The sequence below is a fragment of the Meleagris gallopavo genome, chromosome 1, assembly GCF_905368555.1.
Source record: "Meleagris gallopavo chromosome 1, MGAL_WU_HG_1.1, whole genome shotgun sequence".
Classification (NCBI taxonomy): Eukaryota; Metazoa; Chordata; class Aves; order Galliformes; family Phasianidae; genus Meleagris; species Meleagris gallopavo.
In genome coordinates, this window is record NC_139404.1 from 7168328 (window position 1) to 7186778 (window position 18451).

The window sequence follows — 18451 nt, forward strand, 5'->3', positions numbered from 1 at the left end:
ATAATCATGCCAAAATGTCCTGTGAACTCCCATAGTCTGAATCAAAAGCAGTTTTATTCTGCCTATTTGAATGTTTTCAAACAGTTTAGATTTGATATGTGCTCCCCCAGCCTATGTACATTATATATTATCTTTGCATTATAACATATATCCTTATCCTAATCACCGTATAAGAAAACACAAGAATAATATATTCCTATTTTACATACAGGAGATGAGATTCTTGAAATCACAGCTACAGGACTCAATTTTTCAGCTCAGGTGGCAAACACAGTTGTATTACTGGGGACAATGGATGCAACGTGTCACATTGGCCATGTTGATGGCCATCACAACAGGAGTGCCAGCTGCATCATTACGATACCCTCTGGCAGTGGCTCAGCAGCTGCAAGAGCGTATGCGATTAGTAATAAATCAAGTGCATCCTGTGAATGTTATTGCAGGATATGATTATTTTTCACATGTGCCAATAACAAGGCGAATCAGATCCTCTGTTAATATAAGGCTGCCTAATTCTTTTTTGGCTTGGTATACGCTCACTTGAGACTCCACCCAATTTGTCCATATCAGCATATATTAGATTAGCTTCTTGATTCAAGGTCAGATCCTGGTGAAATTAGCAATTTACAGCAGGGAAAAACTTTGCCTTGCAACAATGAATGGAAATTAATATGAATTACTTTGCATATTGAGCACTGCATTTTAGGAAAACATATAAGATTTGAGGAAAAAATTCCCAGAATCTTTTCATCAGGATTTATATTTTCCCTTCCCCTTCTCCTTCCCCTTCCCCTTTCCTTTTTCCCTTTCCCTTTCCCTTTCCCTCTCTCTCTGCCTTTCCCTTTCCCTTTCCCTTTCCCTTTCCTTTTCCCTTTCCCTTTCCCTTTCCCTTTCTTTTTTTCTTTCCCTTTCCCTTTCCCTTTCCCTTTCCCTTTCCCTTTCCCTTTCCCTTTCCCTTTCCCTTTCCCTTTCCCTTTCCCTTTCCCTTTCCCTTTCCCTTTCCCTTTCCCTTCTGTTCCCTTTTCCCGTTCTCTTTTCCTTTTCCCTTCCCTTCCCATCTTTTTCCTTTTGAGAAACCTTTAAAAAGGCAGCTTGATATGACCATGGTTCCCATAAAAACATCCTGCCACTGCCTCCATGCACAGTTAGCAGAATGTTCCTGCCACGGGGAATTGCACAACTTGGGGTTTTCAGATCTGAGCACTCACTGTAGGATTATAACTTACAGTGTATTTCCAGATGAGATTAAAGTTCAAAGGTTCCACATAAGAAAGTAACCAAGCAACATCTGGGGATGGGCTGGCTTCTCTCAAGGTGTGATGCTACTGGCTAGGGTCACTGACTGGGTACTCCATGGGGCTGGGGCACAGTATGGAGATCAGGACCCCATTCACCTTTCTGGGCAGTAGGGAGAGAATTTGCTCTGTTCTGGGAGATGGAAATTACTGATGGGCTAAAGAGAGCTTTCATGGGTCCCAAGCACAAACCCAAAAGCCAGAAGAGACCACAGAGGATGGAACCACTAAATAAATGAGGGGACTGAAATAAACGCAATTGTGTAATTCAAAATCTATTGCAACATGCAAGGGAAAGTGTAGGGAGTGGTGGCTCCTCTGCTCTGCTCCTCACTCTGGTGCCTAGGAGCCAGCATGTATAGCATGCAAGAAGCTGACCATTCTCCAGACCACTCAGTCCACTGTAAACCCACTGCCATAATTTGTATTTACCCCAGCACAACCACAGACAGAAATTAGCCTTCCCACCTTTCCTATTTATCCCATAAACTCATTTTCCTCAGAGTGATTAACCACTATGCTCTGCAGAAGGAAGTAAAGAGAGAAAGAGACCTTTCTGGAGACCCGTGGGGTGGAAAACCTGTTCTTTGAGGAACGGCACCCCTAGGCAGCAGTGTTTTCCTGGTGCTTGGGAGGAGCATGTCTCCAAATGACATTATTGTGTTCCCTCTGAATTGTTGGCCTTCACAGTGTTTGGATTTCCTGGTGACTCCATTGTGAAGGGCCCTATTCACTCCGTTGTGTTTACCCAGCTGCAGGAGCCTCATCAGGGCTGCCACGCACAGGGGTCGGATGCAGCATCATGGATTGTGGGAAAGAGAAAAGCAGTAATTGAAGGAGGATAAAAACCTAGAAAGAAGTCCTGTTGAAAATGCTGTGTTTACCATGCAACAGCCACATGTGTGAGGTGGCCTCGTCCCTTGACTGGGAAAGTACAGGTGCTACTGTTGGGATCGGTGTGTTCAGTGGTCAAGCACTACCTTCTCAAAGCAAAAACTGGTGGAAAAAACAGACTGGTAGCTCCAGAAAATATGGTATTGCTTTGTACTCAGGTGATTTATTAGATTTTACTGACTTTGGAGTTGGCATTCCCAGCCAGTGTTTAGAGGAAGACCTCTGCTGTAGCACTGAGGGACACGGTTAGTAGGCATGATAGGGATGGGCTGATGGTTGCTCTAGAAGATCTTAATGGTCTTTTCCAACCTTCTGTGATTCTATGAAACCAGGAAAAGATATCTATTCAAACCCTCAATTTGTCTGGGGCACAAGCATTGAACACTTGCTTGCAGGTAAGGGGCTGCTTATCAACAGGAGCAGCTTCCAGCCAAGGTCCAGGAGAAAGGCTGAATGTCCTTTCCCTGGTTTCCCTGGCGCAGAGAGACCCAAATAAGAAGGATCAAATCCATTTAAAGTCCAGCTGCTTGGATTGTGGGTAAATCTGTGAGATGGAGTATGGGGAAATCCCACAGATCTGGATTTCTTCTAGTTCATTGTGCTTTATGCAGCCTCATCTTTGCCAAAAAGTGACAAATTTCCCATCTCAGCTTTGTGTTCATTTCAGATAGACACAGAGAGAAACACCAGCAATGTACAGTAACCGCTTTCTCTTAAAAAAGAGACCAAGGGAGAGAAGCAGTAATAATAATAAAACAGGACAAAGACACACTCAGCCTCTAAGGCTTAAAAAAGCAGCTTAGCCTTCAATAAGCAATTCTTTGAAAAGAAATTAATGGGAAAGGTTACAAACCCTCTCTTGAGGAGAGCCTGTCAGACTGCTCTTTCACATCGTTACTGAGAATGGAACAAATCTGTGGCATTTCTTTTCATTTTGGATGCCCTGAAAGGCTGCCTTACTCACTGGACCTCACATTTTTCCTCTTCCCTTTTGCACAATGCTATGAGAATTTCCTCATGAGTGATTCAGTGGGCAATTTGCACTAAGCCCAACCTGCACACCCTGTGAGCAAACAAAGCAAGGCTGCTCTCCACTTTTCACCCCTAAAAGCCCTTTCTCTCACAACCTGAGCTTTCTTTCCAAGAAGAAAGACAGAAAAAATGGGAAAAATCAGAGCTGCTCATCAGCAGTTTGCCTTCACCCATAGTGATGTGCTCACATTTGGCGGGAGATAGGGTTGAAAACAGGATGGGGATGCAGACGCCATATTTTGCAAATGTGGGATTGCCCTTATGTAGCCATGCTCAGTCACTAGGTGGTACTGTGCATCACAGCTTCATGCCTGTGTCTAGTTCCCAGCTTCTGTGTTTGTCCATCCCCTGTGATAGAGGTTTTGTTGATAAATACTGTGCTTTGAGAGAGGGAGCCCATTGTCCATGTCCTCTCGTATACTTCTGGCTTCACACACAGAAAGGCTGAAGGCAATAAAGCACTTTTGACTGCCAGTGTTCAGTGTTGGTGCCTGATTGGAGCTTCTGCTGTCAAACAACATATGCTCAGTGCTGTCTTGCTGAGCCATTTGGTGATGGGCTGTGATACCCTTTCATCTCCAGATGCTCAGGGGTGTGAAAGGAAAGGAAAACCCAAACAAACCAGGGATAGTTCTATAAAACAAGGAAAGAAAAGAAGATGTTTGATTCTTGTAATGAAACTTTTGGCTCTTTGAAAGATCTTGATCAGCCTGATTACACTACAGGTCTCCAAATCTCCTCTACATGCCGCTAGCCAGCACACCAGGAACACTTGTAACCCTGTCCTTGCCTACTGTAGAGACAAGGGAGTGAAAGCTGTTGAAGACCAAGGTGAACAACAGGAAGGGCTGTCATGCTGCTGGTATACCAACCCATGGTGTCCAAACCTTCTCTTTCATTTGTAGGACATGAGCCTGTGACACCATCTACACTGTACAGATGAACCCTGTTCTCACACATTAAGATCTCTATTATGCTTATTACAGCAAGTATAAAAGTTGACAGATAGACCCGAACAGATCCTATGAGATGAGGAAACACTGATGTGCAGGAGGCAAACGTCGTTCAAGACCTGAAGTCCTACAGACTTTTAGTAAAGCTGGGTGAAGAGCTCACAGTATCCTAATTTCAGGCCAAGACAATGGAGTCAATTTCACCTGTCAGACTAAAAGCATTGCTAATTTCTGCCTTTTCCCTCCTCTCTCTAAAATGAAACGGCTTATCCAGCACTTCCCAGAATTCCATTACCCTCCAGAGGCCTTGTCCACTCCAAAAGAGTGACAGAAAAAACCCAGCTGATCTCAAGTTCCAGTCTGTCTCCAAACTTCACACTGCTGTGATGCTACTCATTTAAAACTCCCTTTATTTTCATAGCCACAAAACTGTCAAATGATTTGTGATTCAACAGATTTCCCAAACTGACAAACAACCCAGCAAATTTATTTCGGGATGTTTTTCTGAGAGCGTTTCAATTTGCCTTAAGACCTTCTGGGTATTTTGATGTAAAAAGAGATGTGTATTATGGGTATCAAATATAGGTCAGTGATGACTAAGATAGGAATCTTCTTCAAAGGGTCGTGTGCTCCACAGCTGTGGGAGGACAATGCTCAATCAGCTGCACCCACTCCTAGGGTGCACTGGGACATGTGAAGCAGCACTTGGCATCCTAAGTGGCATTTGGCTTTTGCCTCTGAGGAGCTAGAAAGAGTGTCATCTGCAAGCACTTCACTTTGCTTATGAACAGGAGATAGAGTGGATATAGAGACGTATAGCCCTATATATATATATATATATAAATATATATATATAAAATCCTTCCTGACAAGAACAGCTAGAACAAAAGATACTCAAAACCAAGGAAAGAAACAGAAGATGGGCTGAATCTGGTAGGTGTTATTTCAAGGACAGTGGAACTTTTCTGTGCCAAAGTTTGGTCATCATTTTGGGTCTGTAACCTAGCCCAGATCCTATACCGGATAGTCAGGAGTTTGGTGGCAACACGTGCTCTTTTTACAGGACCAAATCAAATAAGCAAATAGTGTCTGAGAATGATAAAGGGTTTGTTCTTGGAAAAAGTGTATGTAAACAGAATGCTTTGGAGAAGACCTTTCCTTCAAAAAAGTCTTTGGAGAAAATCCCAAGAAGCCATCCAGATATAGTCATCACTAAAACACAGCAGATTTTCAAGGCACAGCAGCAAATGAACCAACTGAGAAATATTATGGTTAGACTGTATTAACAACAGTTAATCTTTGGGGATCTGCAAGGTGTTTGGAGCACTGTTAGAGGAGGAGGAGGAGTTTCTTGAACAGCTTCCAGGATAATGAGACCCATTGAGAGTTGGGTTTGTGAAATGAAAAGGGGTGAGGTAAACCAGTGGTTATCAACTCCAACAAAAATTAGCACTGCCCACCTTTGAGCATTAGCAAGCCATTTCCATGCTATGTATGTATTCCCTGCTGCATTTTCCTGGCTGGATTTCAGTTGCTTCCATCCCTCCCAAGTCTAATAAAAGAAAGAGAGGAAGCTCTAACATCTATTACTCCTTTTCTATCCACAACTAATGGATAACACATCACTCGCTTGCATTAATAAATGGTAGATACCAGTTCAACCTGAAAGCAGAGGGATGGAGAATCTTGGACAATATCCTCAGATCTCTGCAAGGTAGATGGGTCCACCCCTAAAGGGTCACTCTGGCTCTTGCCAGCACTGGCGGAAGAGACTTGTGATCATCAACTGTAAGATCAGATGACTTGGAAGAACCAGGAATGGAGATGGACAACCTCTCCTTAGAGCCAGCATTTATCACCATCACTTGTCATGGCTTAACCACTCCTGGCTGATTCAGTGCTCATGGTGGGGTCTGTTCGAGTTGGAAGGGACCCTTAAAGCTCATAAAATCTAACTCCCCTGCAATGTTATGGCTTATCACCATGACATGGCTCCTTGGCAAAGTCAAGTCAGTTGCAGCTCTTTGAACCTTGAGCTTTCCACACATGGGCATACAACAAACTCCTGTCTACACAAAGGTGTAGGTCAAGGAGAGGGCAGTGCCTTCAGTTCTGGGTGACTCGAAAGCACCCTTTGCTGAAGTAGACACCTGAGAATAACAAAGTGCTGAAGGGTTTTGGCCAGACATCTGCACAAAGAGCTTCTCAGCCACGATGGGACATCCAGGCGCTGCAGTGTGTGATAATGTACAGAAAGAGCTCGGGGCTGCAGCCCACCCTCCAGTCCCATAGACATTGCTGTTGACACTGGCTCCCTCTCAGGAATTCAGTATTTCAGCTCTGTGCTATATTTAGACTGCTAAGCTATAGATATTTTTAAGGTCATTGGCCTTTGACATGCAAGTGTATTTTCTGGGAGGAAAAAATTCAGCTCTTGACTAAATGGTGGGAAAATGCAACCCCCAGAAATTTGGAAGTTTCTAAAACCAGAGCCAGGAGCTAGGAAGTGACCAGGGGAGTGTACATGATAAATGCTGTCTGTTGGCTCAGCCAAATGTTGAAGGCAGCCCGTGTCAGGGACCCCGTGTCTGAGTGAGCTGCACTCAGCTGGTTCCTGACACGGCGGACGTCCAGGCTGTTTACATTTCGGCTTTTACCATAAGAGGAAGAGGAGCTGTTAAGAACTGATTATCTTGGGACAAGGAGGAAAGAGGTTGAAAATGGGACACAGTGTGTTACTGAAGCATATTGTCTGCAAAGCAACATCTGGTGTTAAGGAAAAAAAAAAAAAGATGAAAAAAAATTCCACTTCCAGATTCCTGCTCTGAGTGTGTTACAGGATGGGGATCCAAGGAGAAAAGATTTCTGTAAAAATCGCTTGAATGAAAGAATCCCTTTGTAGGAGGTTGTGACTGGGAAATTACAGGAATGTTTGTGATGTGATATAATAGTGGCAATTAAGAGACATTTCAGATGATGAATGCCTGAGAATATGCGACGCAGCGAGCTTCCCAGATCTACTCCTTTCCAAGATGAACAGTGACTCTGTTCTCACTTTAACTAGCAACTTTCCAGTCCCTGTGCTGCATGTCCCGCTTCCTTCTTCCCTACTTTCTTATCCCAACGACTGCTCGGATATAATCTGCCTGGTGTGAACCATCCCTCCATTGCAGTCTGGTTTTGCAAAATCCCGGACGGATCGCCTGAGGTTTTGCAAAGCTGAGTGCCGGCCCTGTGGCTCTTGGGGCTGTTGTCTCAGCTGTGACCACAAACGCGAGGAATTGCCTGACTCTCATCTCCTATGGGGCTATAAAGACAATTAAAAATGTTAAAAAAAATAAAGAAAAAGCAGAGGTCAACCCAAGTACAGCTGCTTGCAGTAAGATACCCATGGCGGAGGCTCCCATGGTGCAGTGACCGGCACAAGTTTCGCGCCCAGCGGTGCCTGCAGGTTGTGCAATGCTGCAGACCTTGTGTAACTCCCACCAGGTGCCGGATGGACGCTAAGTCCCATTGGGGTGGCAGATGGAAGTTTGCAAAGCAGAGGAATTTGACCTTGGATAACTTTCTGCATTTGAGACTTAGCACCGGCTGTCTTGTGAAGGTCTTCTCTGGGAGTGGGGGAGAAGAGTACGCTTTGTCAGTTGGTTTGGAGTCCTCAGTGGACTCACATAGTTAAAATAATACCTCCCAGACTGAAAGAGGAGGAAGGAAAAAAGTCAGGGTTTGAAATCCCATGATTATTTCCCTCCAGCTTGGTTCCATAAGCTTCCAATTTAGGAAAACGACAGCCCTCCTCTGCTGTGAGCCCACGTGAACACTCACAGTGCATTGTAGATTTAATTAAAAAACATCAGAGTTTAATCAAAATGAATGGACACTAGAAATGACTCTTTAGATTTAAACTACAGAAGTAATTCATGTGCAGATGTTGGCAAAAGGGTTGCTGAAACCACTTGTGGTTAATATCCTCCTTGGCCCAAGTTGAGAGGGGGGAGTAGAGAGAGTAAGGAAAGGGAAAGGAGGAGACAAATCCTGACTTCACAATGCATTATAGCATTGATGCCACAGTGGGATTACAAGTCCTTGCTCTGTTCTTTTTTTTTTTTTCTTGCCATCACAAGAGTCATCTTTAAGTCCTTCATTTGGGGCTGTTTTTCCCGGAGTGCCATGCTGTAGAGTGACTGCTGTTCTCCAAACAGCTGATGGTGTTGGCTGAATGTGAACAGTTTCTGCAAGAGGACGGGATGGCACGAACGGGGCAGTCCAGTTCCACCTTTGCTACCTGAGTCCTAAAGAAATGGCACCCACTGCACAGAGCCATGAAGGCATTTTGCAATGAGAAGGAAAAGGCAGACTTTCCTTGTGATCATTTTAGTTTGCACAGAAGAAGAAGCACACAAGAACCTGATGGAAGTGGACCTGGTCTGGGGCTGCCCTGACTCCTGTGTTCAGGAGGGATTTTTTTCTTTGGAGGAGAAACACAGCAAAGGGGTAGAATCAAACAAAATTTCTTCAGGCAAACTCTTTGCTTTTTCTTTTACTTCAGAGGAGCAAATTGTTCACAAATACATCTCTTGGGAAGGCAACCAAAAGTGCTTCCCGTGGGCCTGTCCCTTTACAGAGCAAGTTATATCAAATGACTCCAGATGCAAGGCTGCTGAGCTGCAAGCCTTCCTGGGGGCTTCCAGCATTTGTCACTTTAGGACCAGAACCTTGAATGACAAACATTTAAACAGAATCACATGATAGAGATGCACTTCAAAGAACAGTGGGTGCTTAATATTTTGCCATCTATTTGAGTTTAGGGTTCTGATTTTGGCACAAAAGGGTAGGCATCACCAGAGAATGACTTGTATCATCTACCCAACAGATGCATCTTGGAAAGAACCAGAAAGCGCAGGTCAGTTTGGCTTTTGCAAACCCAATATTCCTCTTGCCTCGGTGGTGCATTTCTCTTATAAGCAGGGGATCCTCTCTGGGAATCATGGAAGCATGGAACTGCAGAATCGCTAAGGTTGGAAAAGACCACTAAGATCATTTAGTCCAACCATAAACCCATCACCACCAAGCCCGCTAACCATGTCCTTCAGTGCCCTTTTCTTGAACACCTCCTGGGGTGGTGATTCCACCACCTCCCTGGGCAGTGTGTGCTGATGCCTGAATAGTCTTTTAGAGAAGAAATTTTTGATAATATTCAGAATATTTTCCTAATATTCCTCTCAGTTTGGGTGCGTTTGTACTCCTTGCATAGAGCACAGTTTTCATCTCTTGCAGCCAAAAGCAAAGGCAAGGGCAGGAACACCCATCTGAACTTTGGGTTAGATTCAAAACCACCCCTACGTGGAAATAATTCATATCACTTGTGTCTGCAGCTGAGCTGGTGTCTTATGTAAGCTGAATTGATGATCTTAAACCATATATTAGTAGGCTAGAATTAGCACCATGAAAGACTATGCCCTGTTCATAACCAGAAGCAGTGAGGCTCTCCTCTCAAGAACAGAGCAGTGCTGGAGATTGAATGTTTCTTTCAGAGAGGCAGGTTGGAAAAATCTGTGTAGGAGCAAACCAATGCCAAGTACTCCTAATTTAAGAGACTGCTATTTCTTGAGCGAAAAACCTCAGTCATGAGACTTGACCACTCGCTCTCCTTTCACAGCAAACCCAAGGAGATTCAATGACTCAGATTCAACTACTGCCCAGCAAACTTCTGGTGTCCTGTTCCTGGACTGTTATCATTCCTTTGCATAATGCAGTGTGGGATGGAGACTGCATCTGAACAGGCTGATTTGATTTGCTTAGGGGTCATTAGCACTCATGACTAATTGGATGCTTTATAGCGTTAACATTTTGACCTCCTCTCCAAGGACAGCAGCGAGCTCCATGGGGCTCCTGTGCAGCACACGGTGGGGCTGGTGGCAGTGCCAGGGATCCTGACAGGCTGCCTCAGTCCTTGCCAGATCTACAAGGGCAGGAGAAAGCTGCATCAGATGCTGAACGTATTTTTTAGTGCAGTGTAAAAATATCTGGGATGGCAACCTGCTGAACATTTCTTGTGCTTTCTCCATACACACCTCAAGTAGAAAGAGCTTGGATTTCCTCCACAGGCTGATTTCTATTTTTTTTTTTTTTTTTAAATATGCTTCCTGGCAAAGGTGAATTTTTAATATTTGCATTTTATCTGCCCGTCTAACCTCCTTTGCTTCTGACTGTAACAAAAATGGGGTGAGAAACTCCATGAGCCAAAAGCTCTCAGCAGCTTTCAGAAACATGTGAGTCTCATTAGCCCTTTCTGCAGCTCTGGGGCTCTTGGGCAGAGCGTTTTTTCTTCCTTTTTTTTTCTTTTTCTTTTTTTTTTCTTTTCTTTGTGATTACTGTTGGTTGCTGTTGTTTTATTTTAAGGGAAGAAGTTCAAGACTCATAAATGCTTAAATATGTAGCAATAAAATTTGGGACCTCTCAAAGGCAACTCTGGAGCCTGTGGACTATAACAGCAAAATAAAGGGGAAAAATTCACACCCACCTCCCACTAAAACTATCCTACTGAAAAACTCTCTGCTCAGAACCTCAGAGGAGGAAGCATTTGGGTATGCTGGCTTCAGAAGATTTGCTCCCAAAAGCCTCAGCTACAAGCTGAGACCTGCATATGGTTTTCACTATCTAGCTGCGAATTTTGCTGGCTCTTTCCTCCTGCCCACCTAATGCTCTCATACACCTAATCCTCTATTTCCTCAGCTTTCATCATGCTTGGAGCTGACTAGATTAATGGGAAATGCTAATATGTCAGGCCTGAAAGGAAAGCAAAGAGCTGGTTGTGTATGAATTCCACATTAATCTACTTGGTGATGAAGTTATAAATCAAAACCTGGAAGTTTTACCAATCTGAAATGACGCGTTTAACATTTCAGCCCTTTCTTTCCTACCTATTGCCCAACATTGATTTGCACTGCCATTTACAGCAGCACAGCAGGCGTGCAAATGTCACTTTTGCTCCTGAATCCCTAACTGCATAAACACAGACAGTACGAAGTCCTCAAGGAGAGCTGGATGAAAATGACACTGAAACAACTGATTTTCACAGACATTTCCCATACGAGAGGAAACATCACATTCTTGATAGGACATGGGAAGTTGTCAGTTCCCAGAGAAAGGACAGAAGGGTTTTGTGTTGAATTGCAACATCTTACCATAGCTGGCTAGCTGGCTGCTCATCAGAAGGCTCATGTGTGCTTGCTGTTTCAACTTCAGAAAGATACCAAAACAAATGGAGTTATTCAGTGCTCCCTACAGGTCTAGTACAGCTTTCCACAAATGGAAGGACACTGTCCTAAGAGTTATTTTGCTCCTTTTCAAGTTAAGACCTCTCAGTGAGCTTTTCTCAAGCTTTCAGCATCTCCTCCCAAACCTAGGGACATCCCAGAGTCCACTGTTAGATAACAGCCTGTCCCTTTATTGATACACTACCCAATGGTGTACTAGCAATTATCCACTTAAATGGTGAAGCCTCAAAAGCTCTTCAGCCCAGGTCGTGAGCCAACAGGCTGCAAACTCATGAGCACCTGGTGGCCAGCACTGGGTACTGCAATAGCCATACAGAGATGGCTGTCCCAAGGGAAAATAAAATTGTGGGGCAGGCAGGCAAATAAGTAATAAAATAGCTGAACCCCAGGCACAAGGAGTATGGGCTTGGACACTCATATGCTTGATTGCATCTGGGTGAGAAGGATGCTGGTAGTCACAACCTGGCCCTCCTCCACTGGTGGAGCAAAAAAAAGAAGAAACAGAAAACTGGTTTCTGGGCTTTGATATCTTTCATTTCTGATCAAGAGGAGCAGAGTGCTAAAACAATGCAAAAACAGCTTCATCTGCTCCTTTTGTTCCTGCAGAACATTCTCCATCCCATTTTGGCCCTTTATCCTCCTGCCAATATGGCAAAAACAGTTTCACTCTCTAATCATCTTCATTCAACCCCTGAATGCTACAGTTCATCTCCCCTCTTAATCCCATTACCTGTATGGGGAGCAGTGAGGTATTGAAGGCAATTCTTTGCATGTGTCTGCAGCCCCAAATGAGTAATTTTGGCCATCTTTCAGATTTTACAGCAGTATAATGGACACGATGTTACTTAACTGCCTTTGCAAAGTGGTTGAAGCTTGATGATCTTTAAGATCCCTTCCAATCTAAGCCATTCTATCATAAAATGCACTATAAAAAATGCACAGTACTGCTATTTGCAGTGTGTAAGGAATTAAAGGATGTGAGGTTTGGTATAGCAAATCCTTCAGAGACTGCTCTGCATCCCAAGTCTGCCTGGGACTTGGTGGGAGCGGCTTTGTGGGATTTAAAGCAGAAAGTCACATAAACACATTTTTACTGAAGATGTGGGTCCTGCTCTGCCTAATGTTTTTTGACACTGCACAGGCATAGTCAGTAAACTAAAACATTTGTTGATGGATTTGGAGATTAAATAAATAGTGAAATATCTTCAGGATGTTAAAATATAGCACAGACTGCCTACCAAGCAACAAACCAGCCCTCCCCCAGCACTTCCTGAAAATGGAGTATTTATGCAGAATTTCCACTGTGTGAGTTCACAGGGCAATTTTTAGTAGGTCAGAGCAGTCAAATGTCTTCTGGGCACTGGTAAAAATATACCCAGCAGCTCAGAGACTTGTCTCACAACTGACAGTCTGAAAGCTTTGACTGGAAGTTTATTCTTTGCTAATCTCTTTTCTTAAATGAGTTACAATCATGTAGCCTGAAAGCCACATGGCAGATCACAAAACAAAATTAAAGTACTGCAAGCATTCATTGCTACTGACGTATGGTGAATATTAGCTCAAAAGAAACAGTGGACTTTCAAGAGGCAAGGTGCTTGCTCAGACAGAGTAAACAAATGCATCCCTGGGAATGCAAAAGAACTGCAGAAGGATTTACTTGCAGGGAAGAGAAATGCAGTCTGATACAGCTGATGGTGCTTTGACTTGGGGCTTCTAGTTCTCAGGTGTCTTGAGTACTACAGCATCACTTAAAGACAATGAGAAATGGATTTACTCAGCATCTCTGAAAGTCAAATCCAGTCTGGAGGCCAAGATCGAAGGAAGAATTTTTGATTGTTTCCATCTTTCTTGTAACTACTGTTCACAGCCTGAGCACTTCCACATTTCTGATTGCCATGTCAGTTTGGATTGGAAGGCTGACATCTCAGGTGGAAAGGATGGAGTCCTAATCAGCATGCCCAACATCACCCCAGAATTACTATTCCATCTACCTCTGCTAATGCATCTCCACTGATTTCCCAAGAGCCAGGAAAACAAAGTCTCACCTGTCAGGAGCAAAAGGAAGTTACAGTGATTATGTAGAAGCCTGGAACTCTTTTTTTTTTTTTTTTTTTTCCTCAAAAACCTTTTGTCTGCTGCATTAGTAGTATATCTGGACCACGCTCTCCATACAGTATTGACTTTGTTTCCATGTAATTTGTAGATAAAGATTAAAAACCCCATGGATATTCATGGTTTGTGTGGTCAGGGCCACAGCCTAGAGAAAGGATACCAAAATTTCCTCAACTCTGCAGAAACCCCAAGAGTCATGATCCTGTTTGGCAGTGCAAAGGATAACTGCAGTGCTCTTTAGTGCAGTGCACATACCACTATGCATCCTGCACAGCCGTTTCCCTGTGCTGCCATGAAACCCTCCAAGATTTTCAAATATTTGCAAAGAGATGCTTTCCTGTTTCTAATGTTTCTAAACTAGGTATGCCTGCTGCACATACAAGCTTTTGATTATGGTCTGGATGGGTCAATCCAAGGCATGGAAATGTGGATGTTGCTTGAAGCGTGGTATGAGCGTCTGAGCGTGGGATGGGCAGTGACTATGAGACATCTGGGTTTTCTCTCTTTCGGAATGATAGATGTTTTGTTAGGGTGAACTTGAGCACCTGAGTTTTCTAACATCATTTGGGGTGGGAAATCCCACTCCTTTTGTGGAGATCTGCACAGAATTATTCTAGAGAGCCCGTGTAGTAAATCCAGGTCTCGTGAAGGTGCAGGAGATACAAGCTATGCGTGGATGGTCTCTGACACAGATATCTGCAGATCTCCATCAGTAAAGAAAGACACTGAGGAAGCCATCAGGAGCCAGATGCTGCCCCACGTCCTGCTCAGCCTCCAGCACTGCAGACCCATGCTGGTCCCAATATTCAGATCCACATGAAGTCACACACATTTCCCTGTTGCCTGTCCCCATTTTTAAGGTTCCTTCCAACCCAAAAAACCATTCTAAGAAAGTGACTCTGGAAGCACAGAAGCACTGTGAGGTGATTAAACAGTATAAAAGATGGCGACATACTCTTTTTTTTTTTCTTTTTTTTTTTTGCATATGTGATTATTTTTCTTAATTTTACAATATAATGTTTCTTTCTAGGGATATTTTAGTTTTGGAAGAGGTCCTACAGCAAATCTACGTTCTGCTCTCAAGATGCAGTAGCAGCAGGGATTAAAATATCACAGCAACAGGAATAGCACATTCAAGAGATTATTTGCTCATCTAAACAATAAACAGTATAAGAACTCTCTGTCTCCGGGTAGGAAGTTATTAAACTGTCATGCTCTGTCCAGGCAGTATTCAGCTAAAATACTGTCAGCATTTAAACTGGAGGATGCTGGCTACTAGAGGATATGTTAGGATTAACATACAAGCGTTTGCTATCAGCTCATTCTGGCTGCTACTAATACTATTACTTCTGGCTTTCTGTGGAGATGAGCTGTTAGATGCTGTTCACAAGCAAACCTCTATCCAGCAGTGCTCTCCTGCTACCAGACCCACCATTTCTGGCCCTCTCTGAGGAGATGGGAGTTCACTGGCATTGACAAATAGGGTGACATGGTTTTAATGAGCTTTTGCAGATGTTCAGTGCAGTGGGAGCTGGGAAGCTATTCAAGCAGGTTTCCGTCCACTCTGCCCTCTGAGTGTCAGCCTGCACTGATGCTCCTATATGTGTGAGGGGAAGCACATTTGCAAGTCCTATCCTCCTGGTGACTCTGGGGAAGGGGGTTAACTTGCCATGAAAGTGACATAATTGCCATGGGGAACAGTTGAAGGCATGTGCACTTTGTAATGGAAAGAGAGAACTCATAGAATCATAGAACCATGGAATCATAGAATAAGAGATTCATAGAATCATTGAGGTTGGAAAGACCACTAGGACCATCTAGTCCAATCATCAACCTGCCTCAACCGTGCCCACTAACCATGTCCCTCAGTGCCACATGTTCTCTTTTCTTGAACACCTTTAGGGACAGTGAGCCCACCACCTCCCTGGGCAGCCTATTCCAATACTTGACTGCTCTTTTGGAGAAGAATTTTGTCCTAATATCCAACATGAACCTCCCCCGACAACCTGAGGACATTACTCCTTGTTGCTCATTGACCCCACCAGGTAACAGCCCTTATCCCAGGATAGTTATCACACTCCTATGGACAGCAGCATCTCCAAATGCCGGTGTTCAGAGTGGGATAAGTGGTTCACAGCCTGAGTTTGTATGAATCTTGTGGCTATTCCTTAGTTTTTGAGCATGATTTTACATGGATAGAAATAAAAGGGGATTCAACAATGAGCTCTCTTCCTTTCCCTTTCCTGTGCCCATGCCAGTTCTTGTGAAGCCATCATTCAATACATCCCATGTCAGTTTCAAGTTGTGCCCAGGGCCAGCAGGGTGACCACTGGCACGGAAGGTACATCTGGGTAAAGACTTAATGCTGTTGGCAGCAGACATCCTCTGGGACAAATTAATACTTAAAATAAACACACTGCCTATGCCCGCTGAACTCCAAAGATGGCCATAAAATCTATTCTTGCAGTCTGCAGTAACCAAAGTGTGTTTTGAAGCTGGTTCAAAGTTTGCTGAAATTGCCATGAGCCATCCTCTGGTCTCCCTCTATGTAACACACACAGTTTCTCCAGGCTTTTAATCTGTCCTTTTCTATGTAACTTGGCTTTATGCATGGAGATTTCCAAAGCACAGGAAAAGCAAAATACCAAGCAAATGGGAGTAGCAGAAAATGCCTTTTCCAAACGCAAACACTGATCAGTCAATCCAACATCCCGCATTAGCCAAACCAGTGAAGCTGATAAATATTGTAATGGGTTTGTCCCTGAAGCAGAATACATGTCTAGCCCCAGTTGTCTGAGACTGATTAGAAAAGCAGATGAGCTGAACACTGGTTGGCTTAGAGAGAAATTTCAACCTGGGCTCACCTAGGGACTGAAATAAGAGTTGCTATTCAGCTAGGCATCCAGTTCTAACACCTCTGTGATGATTATTCAAAGGATTTACCCCAGTTTAGCCAGTCACAGAAACAAGCACAGTTTATTACAGCTGTTCGGTTCTACAGAGCAGCCAGCTGAACAAACCCCAGACCTCCACGTCCATCATTCAGAGCAGCAGTGGGGAAGGCAGCCTGTGCCACGTAACACATTTACTGGGTAAAACAAAAAGGTTAGGCAATCAAACGCCTCAGAATTTGCTGACTGAAGGCACTGCATAAGTCACATAGGGATAACCAGTGCCTCTGCATTTAGAACCGATCGTGTTTGCCCATTTTCCACCAGGTTACATGTCTGTAGGTATCCTTTCCTTCAAACAGGTTACAAATTACTTTCTTGCCATCACAGAGGCAGCTCAAGGATGCAGCACAGCTAAGGATGGCTGTACATACAAACATAAAGCTTCACAAGTATGGAAGATAAGCAGAGTGACCCTTAATTCACATTTTCCTCTCCACCTCAGGAAACCCCACCATCATTCTCCAACCCTACATTTCCCCTCTTGGGTCTTACCCACATGCGTCTCCTCCGCCCCACTACCTGCAGTGCTGGGGGCAGGATGGGACCCTGTGCGGCTCCCCAGGAGTTTCCCCTCTGCAGCACTCAGGTTTGAAGGTCTGGCCTGGTGTTTTAAAACCCTACCTGATAAACGGCTCTGGAAATGCACCATGGCTTCAGCATGAGCTGCAGGACCCTCAGATTCCCGAAGCGGCAAGTCCTCAGAGCCCGGGACGTCAGGCTCCACACCAGGCTGTCCCAGCTGTAGAGCAGATCCTCAAAGCCAAAGAGCACGGCAGCCATGCCAGCCCGCTGCAATAAACGCCAGGCTCCCTGTTTGGAGGCGATCGGCTAATGCCTTATCAACTGCAAGGTTAAAGAGTCACTGCAATTTCCACCAAAGAAAAAGAAGAAAAAGTAAAAAAAAAAAAAAAAAAAAAAAAGACCAACACTAAAAAACGCTCCAAAACAAAACCACCAAACCAAATCCAACAACAAAAAACAGTGGTCAAAATAAATTGTTTAGGGATGTGCCTTTCTCTCTTCGTGCACACCCTTCAGGATGTGGTTTCTCCCCGTGTGTATCTTCTCAAGGCGAATTCTGCTGCACCCAGGGGCGAGCAGGGAGGAGATAAAAACACCTCCCCTGACTTTGGAAGGCAGTTGCATTTCCCTTGCAGAGGGCTTCTTGGTTCCACGGCATCACTTCCCAGCTTTCTGCTGCAGAACCAAGAAGCAAACTCGAATCCAAAGTCATCACTTTGAAAGCTCAGTCCTGGGACTCCATCCAGAGGGAGGAAAAAAACTGCTTGCTCTCCCTCTGCCAACATTCCCAAGACATTCCAGTATTGGGCTTAACTCTTTCAACCACTCCCAAATAACAGCTGAGAAGAACGTTTCACCACATGCAACATTTCATCCTTTTCTTTTGCTTGTTGACTAACCATTGCATGGATATATTCTGGTCTTTTTTCCACCCAACTGTCTCTTTTGGAGCATTTTTAACGCTTTTGTATGAGTTCTTTATATGAGACTATTAGGCAACCTTCTGCAAAGCACCCAATTTATCCAATAGATGATTTCTTGCAAAGTTGCATGGATTAAACAATATCCATTTAAAATCAGCTACTATGGGCATATTTTTAACCTCTGTTGAGTTTCATTAGTAAGGAGGGGTCTCATATGAATAAGAATAACAGAATGTCTTTCAGTTCTTTCTGTCTGAGCTGGACACCAAAGTCTGTGAATGCGAAGAGCCACATCCACCATCCCTATTTAATATAGGAGAGGAGAAGAGACCAGCTCCATGCCTGCTGCCATGCAGGAACCCAGAGCAGCTTGTCTGGGTGAACACTTCAGTACTCCTGACACCTATGAAGTGGTGAACTGATCAGATGAGGCTGAAAATAGTTTATCAACACACGGGTTTTGCAGTGCAAGTAAATCATCACAAA

The 18451-nt window shown here is 44.0% G+C and overlaps 1 protein-coding gene across 4 annotated transcripts in view; it reads right to left on the bottom strand.

Annotated features, from left to right (window-relative positions):
• The window catches only part of FRMD4A (FERM domain containing 4A), a 206719-nt gene that overhangs the window by 156682 nt on the left and 31586 nt on the right, over window positions 1-18451 (bottom strand). Inside the window, exon 1 of one of the 4 annotated variants that reach the window (XM_085216076.1) lies at window positions 17142-17761. The exons of 2 other annotated variants lie outside the window; for them this stretch is intronic. In XM_085216076.1, the coding sequence (XP_085072202.1) occupies window positions 17142-17300 (159 nt within the window). In that variant the 5' untranslated portion in view covers window positions 17301-17761. Of the gene's footprint in view, window positions 1-17141; window positions 17762-18451 lie in introns of those variants that run through there. One more of the 4 variants, XM_085216073.1, reaches the window with a different exon arrangement.